Raw genomic sequence first — 9,688 nt, 5'->3', positions numbered from 1 at the left:
GTTTTTCTAAGAGTTGCTATATTGTGACAAAATATTTATTTAAAACTAATTTTTGATTAGACTATGTTTATATGTTCAGGCAATGTGATAAATTTAGGAATTTTGTGTAATAACAATGACTCTAACCCTAAAGGCTAAAATACACGTAAGTAAGTTTAAACGGACCGTTTAAATGTAAGATAAAAAAACTTACCGTGTAAACAGCAAAGATGTACAACTTTTTTCGGTTTTATAAGTTTTTTTAAAAGTTGGACATGTTCAACTTTTGCTAAGTTTTTTTCGATTGAAATTAACAGAATGATTAATGAGCTATTGTTTAAACTAAAGATTTGACCTTATTTTTCAATTTCTAATCATAACCGGTTTTTTTCTTCAAACATTTACCCTGCTGCTGCTAAACAATACCCGCCACGGAATATTTACGTGTTTTCCTTTGGTATTCATTGTAAAAAGAGAGTTTTTTTAAAAAACTTATACAACTTATCTTAACGTGTAGACAGGTATATTACCTGCAACGAAACTTATAAGTTTTTTTCTTACAACTAAACGGTCCGTTTAAACTTACCGTGTATTTTAGCCTTAACCCTTACACAGAATATCCCGAGAATATGCATAATTTCCAATAGAATATATATTTCTATTGATTATAAGTCTAAAAATATTCAAACACTATTTTTTCGTAATATTTTTTCTTCGGTGTTTAGGAGTACTTTTGCAGTAAACACAAAATACAGATCTATAGCTAATGTCGTATTACCTAGAATTTCCTAATTATTGATTGCGTATACCCAAAAGGGTTAGCTAGAGTGGTTATCACGAAGCAAGAAGAAGACACTAGTTCGTTAGTTAACAGTTGTAGTACTAAGTCACTAAACCATTTTATGAAAGGTAAGGAACAAAGATAAGGAGTGCATCTATCTCAAATATTGAAAATAATTATGATCATTGTCTATGTTTTAACATTTGTTTGAATTGATCAAGTGATGAGAGAATGTCTTCTATTAGATGAAGAACTTACTGATTGTATACAAATCTTAGGCTGAAAGAAAAAAGGTGTTGGACGGAATTTGGATTTAAGACAAATCTGGTAGGTGAGAATCTGGATTAAACATTTCAAATAACGTGCTTAGGTTGTGAAAGACTTAAATAATTAATGACTAGTCATTTCAGTATAACAAGAAAGCAAATGAAAAAAGAAAATATGTGTTATTGTAGTTTTTATAAGTAGCTACAGTTTACAACTTAAATTATAGACCCTGTTTTGCTGTGTTTTAGCTTTCATCTCTTATCAAGATGCTGTACGAAGTGATCTTACTTGTTGCATTTGGAGCTGTGTATATCGTTCTAAAAACATACGTCCTCCATGTGTATCGTAGCTTAATTGGCATGCCACCTGGACCATTTCCTCTTCCAATTATTGGAAATTTGCATCAGTTAGGTATCATGGCGCACGAGCATTTGCGCATACTTTCAAAAAAACATGGTGATGTTATGAGGATCTTGATTGGCTCTGAAGTTTCGATCGTTGTAAGTGGAACAAAGGAAGTGTTGGAAGGGTTAGTTACAAAAAGCGTTGACTTTGCTGGTCGAAAACCGACGTATACTTTGAATTTGACCAATACAGGAGGAAAAGGTCAGTATATTTGAAACTTCATATAATCGCGAACGGGAAGGAAAAAAACAGGGGAAATTTATTACTCGATTTTAATAATACTGGTTATGAAATATTGAAGGCTCAGTAATTGCTTCAGCAATAATTTATAGTTTTATCAAAACTTAAATATTAATTATTCTATCAAAACTTAAATAAATATTAAGTTTTTACTTACTTTTAGCCTTGTGGTAAAGCGTTCGCTTCCAGTGCGGGAGGTCTTGGGTTTAAACCCCGGTCAAGTCATGCCAGAGACTATTAAAGTGTGAATCTATCCTTTCTGCTTAGCGCTCACCATGAAAATAGGATTGATATCTTAGGCGGTTGTCTAGTTGAGCGGTTGTCTAGTTGAGTGGTTGTTGTGTTTGCACTACTTTCGTAGATCAAATGGGAGCTTTAAATGCACTAGGACCCCCTTCGAAGGACTCTTGTTAATAGCAGTACCAATAGGAACTGAAGAGGTCCCTGTTAATAGCAGTACCAATAGAAATTGAAGAGGTCATCCGGGGGAAATAATTTTAAACATATTATATTAATCTTCATACAGGTATAGCGTTTGCGGATTACAGTCGTCGTTGGCAATTCTTTCGTAAAATGGGCCACCAATCTATGAAAATGTATGGTAGTGGAATAAAAACAATTGAAGAATTGGTAACAAGAGAGAGTAGAGAACTTCACAAAAGATTTGATGAGCAACTTGGTGTCCCTGTTGATTTACATCATGAGCTAGGTAAAGTAATATTTCCCATTTATATAGAACTTAAATCCCTTTTCCCACATACAGTAGTATGTGGGAAAAGGGATTTAATTCCGACAATTCCGGTAAGTTGGCAAAATTTCCACCAGTTCGATCTTATTAAAAACCTTTGTACAAAAAAATACGCTTTTTAAACCATGATACACTATTGGTACCTCATAAACATTGCCACCAAAAGCTTTGAAGAAAAAAAAAGCAGTTAAGCTAAATTAACACCAAAAAGTAAGTTCAACGTAGGTATTGATTACACATGGCAGCCGCAAAATGACGTATACTCACTTTCGGTTTGCTGCATGACGCTGGATCGAATCCAACCTTTGTGCAGCGTTTTGCGTTGCCACATGCTTAAATAAGAATTTTTCATTGTTTTCCGAAGATCACCAATTCTGATCAAATAATTTTAAATTCAATGTGAACAAAAAATGCAAAGGGGTTGCGGCGATGTTTCGTGCCACAGAGAACTATGCTTTCAGTGTGAACTTACCTTTATATGATTTCATTTTCAGGTTTAGCCGTGATGAACGTCGTATGTGCAATGATCTTTGGTCACCGCTACGAAATAAATGATCCAGAATTTCAAAACTTGATAAAATCTAATACACTGTTCGTGCGTGGTTTCGAATATGATAGTTTCATTGATGTGTTTCCAATTCTTCGCTACCTGCCAAATAAAAGAATAAAGACAATCTTGTATGGTCTAAGTTTACGCAATCCTGTTATAAAAAGACATTTGCAGCATCATAAAGAAACATTTGACCCTAAAGTGAAAAATAAAAGTGATTTAGCTTATTCCTTATTGACGGCACTAAATGAAGCAGAAAAAGAGGACCAGATTATCAAATCATACCTAACTGATGAATTACTAATTGCCATGTTGGACGATATGGTCGGAGCTGGCTCCGAAACAACAACAACTGTTCTACGTTGGTCTGTAGTATATTTAGTCAATTCGCCAGAATCTCAAGAAAAGTGTTATCAAGAAATTATGAACGTCATTGGCAAGGAAAGATTACCTGTGCTGTCCGACAGGTTATCCTTGCCTTATGTGGATGCATTTGTGCACGAAACGTTAAGAATGAGCTCGATAGCGCCCATGTTTGTTCCACATAAGACCACATGCGACACGACGTTGGCTGGATATTCTATCCCAAAGGATACACAGGTATAACTTTGTCATTTTTTTAATTAGGTTTTGCCTGATCTGATAGGAGAAGATTGAAGGTATGGAAATAATACAATAAAAAAGGAAGGCATTTCTTACTGCATATATAATTTATCGTTTGTACTTTATTAGTGAAACATTATTGTACAACCTTCTTTCAAATAAAGGCGTAGTTCAGGTTTTATTTTGTACTTACATAACCATCATTTATTTACTGGTTAGGTTATTTTTAACGGATACGCATTACACAGAGATGAAAGACAATGGGAAAAACCATGGGAATTTCATCCTGAGCGATTTCTTGATGAGGAAGGAAAGTTATTACCACCAGGGCATCACAAGGCGTATTTACCTTTCTCTGCTGGTCGTCGTATATGCTTAGCTGAATCTTTAGCAAAGATGGAGCTTTTTTTAGTGATCAGTCAAATGATAGCTAAATATAAATTTGTAAAGTCTCCAGATCATCCTCTACCAAGTATGATTGGCGTTCCAGGGTTATTTTTAGGACCTGCTTCTCATAAAGTTGTTATAGAGAAAAGAATGTGAAGATATTCGCACTTGCACCAGAAGCTGCAGCAATTAAGTCTTAAGTCCGGTTTCCATACAGTAGCTTTTCCGCCCAGTCGTATCTTTATTTGGTGATTTTCTGGTCACTAGATGTAAATAGCAGATATTCGTCGCAGCAAAGTTTTATATTTATTTTATGCAGCATGAATAACAACGCAAGAGAGACATGTGACAACCTCGTCATCATATGCCTGAATGTCTCTAAGGAAAAAGGTTATTACTTTGCACCTCCGCCATAATAATTTTTTTTCTACTCAGAACACTTGATTAATAGATATTTTTACTTTACGTCTGGAGGAAACAATGTATATGTGGCTTATCAATGGCTTATCTGAATACATATTTTTATTTATTTCACATTATGCTTTTATTCGATTTTAAGTAGAATTTCAATGCAAAAGTAAAGCCATTCGCGTTGTTACTAGACATCTTGAAATGTAAATCTAATTAAAAATTCTCACGTAATTCAAGTAGATTTCTACGTTTTGATTCGCTGTTAAAGTTAAAGTGCGAAAAATAGCTCGCAAAAAGTGTAGGACGTTCTTCCAATCGGCCTAACGCAATAACATCATTATCATTAAATTGATTTAATTATTCGTTATCGTCACAATCGTTGCTTAATATTTCTGTGACAGCCAAAATTTCATTATTTTTCTGTTGACTGAAGAAATCCGTAAATCACCACAATGCTCTTTCTACTAACTTTTCATCATCAATAATTTGCTTGTTGTGGTTGACTATTTTAAACTTTAAGCGCAGATTCACTTGAAGATATGTGGTACATGAGTACATGATGGTGCACTAAACCTTTGAAGTGTTTGTGACTGTTGTTTTTCATGACATTATAGGAACATTTTTTGCTAACAAGGCAGACAAATTGTTTTTTTATCATTAATTCATCAACTAAAACCTTAGATTGGTTCTCATTTTGTCTCATTTCCTGTCTTTGATTTGACATTAGTTATTTGCTAAAAACTCTGCATGACTAAGTGTATAAATAATGTGATAAATACCACCTTTGAATTTTGCGTTTGGTCTATCATGTTATAACAGTTTTTAGGCATATCACTATTTGCAAATATAATACCTGGACATTTTTATATAAGAATTACGTCCAAACTGAAATTCAATATGTATGTCGTAATAGATGATTTTTTTAATTTGTTGATATGTTGTCAACAATTGGTGGCATATTTCTAAAAATGACGAAATACTTTTTACTATGTCTCTTTTCATCTGAATAACAGCAACTTCTTTGCTCACAAAAATCAATTTTGTTTTAACGGGCGTGAAAACAAAAAGACTGGGTTTAATTACAAAAATAATGTTGCGAAGTGCAAAAGTAGGTAAACGACGGTCAGTGTACTAATAGGAGTTTCGACCTGCAAACCTTCCTGAAAAGATTCGTTCAATTTTTATAAAATCATCACGCAAACAAAGAGCACAATTCTTTATCCAATTGAAAAAAAAATTAATGAATTTTTCTTGAAAGCGTGCCAATTTTACCAAGATCGGCTTTAACCACTTTCACTACAGCCAGAGAATTTCGATTTTATTAAAATTTATTCCCCTTTTTTAGCGGTCATTCAGTAATTACGTACCATCATAACTCGCCAATTTTCACCACACACAGGTTAACTAGTGCTCTAATAAGAGAAAGAGATTCAACAGGGCTATTTATTTAGCACACAAGATGACATTTTTGGTACTTTTACGTAAGTCCAGATGTAGACCAGACACTAAAATAACTAAAAATATCTGCCATAAATAAAAATTCTCTGTTACATAACAAAAGAGCTCTGTCCCTCCATCGTGCCAAAATTTTCCTAACAGTTAGTAACAAAAATGATCATAACCAAACCACCCCTCAGGCGTTACGTACGTAATTATTGAATAGCCTCAAATGCTTTTTAGACAGCTAGTCAATTGATCAATTTACTTTTCAGCAAGATAACAGTTGAAATCTCAGCCTTGTGTCTCTTATAACCATTAACCTGTTTTCGTCTCGCAGAACGAGGCTATGGCTTTCACCGCTGTTCAATTTGTAGTTTGATGTAGCTACATTTAGTTATTTTCACACCTATTTAATTAGTCTATAAAAATGATAGTTGTAACTAAAGATATTCGAGTAATTGATCATGCCAAACTGAGAGTTGGCAAAACCGATCTATTGTACAAAGGACATATTAAAAATATTTAATTTATGACATTTAGATGTGTTCCAAAACCAGTCCTCATTTTTGAAATAAAATTCGAAAAAAAGTGTGATGTTGCAGCCAGGAATGTTTGCAAGTTATTGCAGTGGTAGTAAGAATCAAAGGGTAGTTGCGAGAAATAGCCGACAAGTATAACTATTAAAGATATAGAACCTAAGAAGTTTGCAAACTGGTGACTAATAATTAGGAGAAATAAAATTCAATAAGCAGTTATGCAACATAGAAAAAAAGAGTAATGGTTCTTAGCTCCTCTCTTCCCTCCGGCTACCAGCACCTATGATTGATTATGATCGATACACAACTATACGGTAAAAAAGGGCAATTGAAATTATAAAATCCTGGCTTTCAGTTATCAAGGAGACCAGAAATAGCTTGTGTTAGATACACTACGATAAGATGGAAACTTATTAAAGGGAAATTAAAACGATTATTTTAAATTATTTTTTGAAATTCTAGCTTCCATTTATCAAGGAGACAAGAAATAGCCTATGCTGAACTCCAACCATTCCTTATGTTCATCATTTCGTGTAATTTTCTGACTGTTAAAAATCCATGACAACAAATGTCAGTCAAAGAGATGTTTCAATTGATTTTGTTTTTTACCATTCGCCAAATTAAGTTTTTTTTCTTTAGAAAATGTTGTTTTCCGTAAGTTTATTTTGCAAATGAAATTCTAGAGGTGCTGAAACCTGGAATATAAACAAAATTTTAACCATGAATTTCAAAGCACAATGTCCTACATTGTAAGTAGTCCTGAATGCCAGTATCATCTAACCAAAACTTTACAATCGTCTATTTTAGCTAACTTTTTCCAACAGTTCTACAATAATGCATCGGTAAAGACTAACACCAAATTCATTGTCCGAAATCAAAATTATAAGTACATGCATAGCTATAGCCAACATATAAGCATAATATGTTCTGACAATGCAATGTTATAATCTTTGACAAACTATGTTAAGACAAGACAGATAGTTTCAGTAATTGCGGATGCTATTTCTATAAATAAATTCACCCATTTTAAACTTGTCAAAGTTCAAAATTTAGTTATTATTGTTCAGGAGTGAACTTAGAATGTAGGTTGAAACTTTTAAAATGTACCAATTTTTGCTGATGTTAGTGTCACCGTTTTCCAGGAATTTCTTCAGGCCCCGAGTCATCTCTTTTATAGCTATATATTCGTACAGGTAAAGTTTCGTGTGCTTTGATTTGCAAAACTAACATTTACAAGTCAAAATTTATACATCGGCTTAATCCATTTGATTAGAAGTAGGCTATTTAAGCTGTGCGAAGTCATGTTTAAAATACCTAGCGGGAGATTTAGCTTTTTTATAAATCCAATGGTGACGAAAAATAAAGGCGCTGTAAAACACCGCACGCGCTCCTTTAAAAAGCCAAGCTAAATAAATACCTTCTGAGATAACGCAAAAATTAGAAATAGACAGCACCAACCATGTTGATAACCTCATTAGAAGAGTTAAGTCGCTGAAGATTATTGTTGCTTACTTAGACTATGCCTAAGTTGTGGTTGTCACTGACTATAGTATATATAACTAGAGGTTAAGCGACAACTATCATATCACATGCAGGTGTTAATAAAAGCTGCTTTTTGTGACAAGTCTGTTCTAAAAATCAGAAAGATCTGCTTACATTATACCTCTGCTTTCCTATTCTGCTTCCTCCAAAGTATTTTATAACAACATTTGCTGCAAGTGTTTTGTCAACGACAGCCTTTTTAAGTGCAAAAAATTAGGCGAGTCAATCGAGTATTTGCTCGATTACCATTGTTCCTTCCTGTTATACAAGACACGCAGAGAGAGGCTTACTCGAAATTATTTTCAATAATAGAGACAAAATCCACCCGTCCCTGCTAGCAGAGCTTGATGAATTCCCCCAGACGAAAATAGAAAGATTATATATGAGCGATCCACTAGATACACGCCACTTTTGTTATTTACAAATTTTTGAGCAGGACATCAAGACGTGAGTGGCGATGTGTATTTTTTTTACTAGCATCATGATCTAAAAAATATTACCTACTCTACAATACTAGTAGCTGTATAGTTATAGCCATTACAGGAGTACAAAAAATTTAGTAACGTTAATTATGTATGATACATTTTCTAGATAGAAAATTATTTTTATGATTATCTTATTATCTAAAGCAATAAGCTGACTAAAATTCTTAGAAAGCTATAGTTTTCAAACCAGCATTATACGACTCATTCAACTACATGAATCAAAATTTAATTCAATTCGTTGTTATCTCTTCTTTTCAATCGTGGGTCCTCCCAAAATTAAAAATTGAGGCTCCTATGAAAGTCATTCATAAAAGTCAAGCCCTTTCCAACTACTTCGAGAACATTCAAGACCTACTTCAAGTCACAGTGTCAATGGCTTAGAGTACCATGATGCATTGCGTTTCATTATATTAAACATTCCGGTTTATGATTTTCACGGGGTGTTTTTTTAACTACTTTTTAAATCCTTATATATTGTAATTCTATATGTTGTGTGATATGAATGATGATTAACCCCCCGTATGAGAGTGTACAGAATACCTTAAATAAACTTTACAAATGCATTTACAGGTGGTTTATCAAATTTTAAATAAGGAAAATATAAAATAATTTTTTCAAAGTTAAGTAAAAGAAAACGCTAAAAAACATAAAACGGACTAGAATCAAGAAACACGGATTAAATCTAAAGTACGCTGCGTTATTATGTGGTATGTTTTGATTTTTTTTTTTTTTTTTTTAATAAAAAACACAAGTAAGGCAGTTATATTAATAAAAATTGCACAGTTTAATTCTTTTGATTTTTTGCTGTGGTCACTTGCTGTAAATTTGCTGAGGATAAAAGCAACAAATTTTGATAGGTTGTGAACGGTGTTCCAGTGCAAGAGACTATTGGTCGAATTGGATTTCCCTGTTTATGATTTTTTTTTATGAATTTCGATCCTCTGCAATTAAATACATGCTCAACATCATTTCACTTTGCCCGATGATGGGAGAAGGATCTCCCGAAACGTCGCCTACTAAACTATCATGTTCAAGAAATGATAAACTTTCCACAGTAACATAAAAAATGTACAGTTTAACTCTTTAGTACAATTTTACTACAACATCCATCAAAGGCAACACAAATAGAAAATGATATGTCAATTTGCATTTTGGACGTGTGGCGTAGGCATATTTAAAGTCTTTCCAGCTATTTATACTAAGCGAAAAGAATTAAAAAAAAACCATAAACGTTGACTCCAATTCAACTGAAATTAGTAATGTTCAAGGCATTTGCTACATAGTTTTTTATTCTAAGAAGAGAAATCTGAGCTA

General features: G+C 33.2%; 1 protein-coding gene across 1 annotated transcript; it reads left to right on the top strand.

Annotated features, from left to right (window-relative positions):
- The first annotated feature begins 417 nt into the window (after positions 1–417).
- LOC130630581 (steroid 17-alpha-hydroxylase/17,20 lyase-like) lies at positions 418–4,494 on the top strand. Its single transcript, XM_057444168.1, has 4 exons — positions 418–1,633; positions 2,199–2,381; positions 2,915–3,570; positions 3,793–4,494. Exons 1-4 carry the CDS (start codon positions 1,294–1,296, stop codon positions 4,114–4,116), a joined length of 1,503 nt encoding a protein of 500 aa, XP_057300151.1. The 5' UTR covers positions 418–1,293; the 3' UTR covers positions 4,117–4,494.
- Positions 4,495–9,688: the final 5,194 nt, after the last annotated feature.

The sequence above is a fragment of the Hydractinia symbiolongicarpus genome, chromosome 1 (genome assembly GCF_029227915.1).
Source record: "Hydractinia symbiolongicarpus strain clone_291-10 chromosome 1, HSymV2.1, whole genome shotgun sequence".
NCBI classification, from domain to species: domain Eukaryota; kingdom Metazoa; phylum Cnidaria; class Hydrozoa; order Anthoathecata; family Hydractiniidae; genus Hydractinia; species Hydractinia symbiolongicarpus.
This window is presented reverse-complemented; position numbering and strand designations above follow the sequence as displayed.

Coding starts and splice junctions, on each gene's coding strand:
- LOC130630581 (XM_057444168.1), top strand. CDS start 1,294: ATGCTGTACGAAGTGATCTTACTTGTTGCATTTGGAGCTGTGTATATC. Junction 1,634..2,198: donor GACCAATACAGGAGGAAAAG/GTCAGTATATTT, acceptor ATCTTCATACAG/GTATAGCGTTTGCGGATTAC. Junction 3,571..3,792: donor CTATCCCAAAGGATACACAG/GTATAACTTTGT, acceptor TTTACTGGTTAG/GTTATTTTTAACGGATACGC.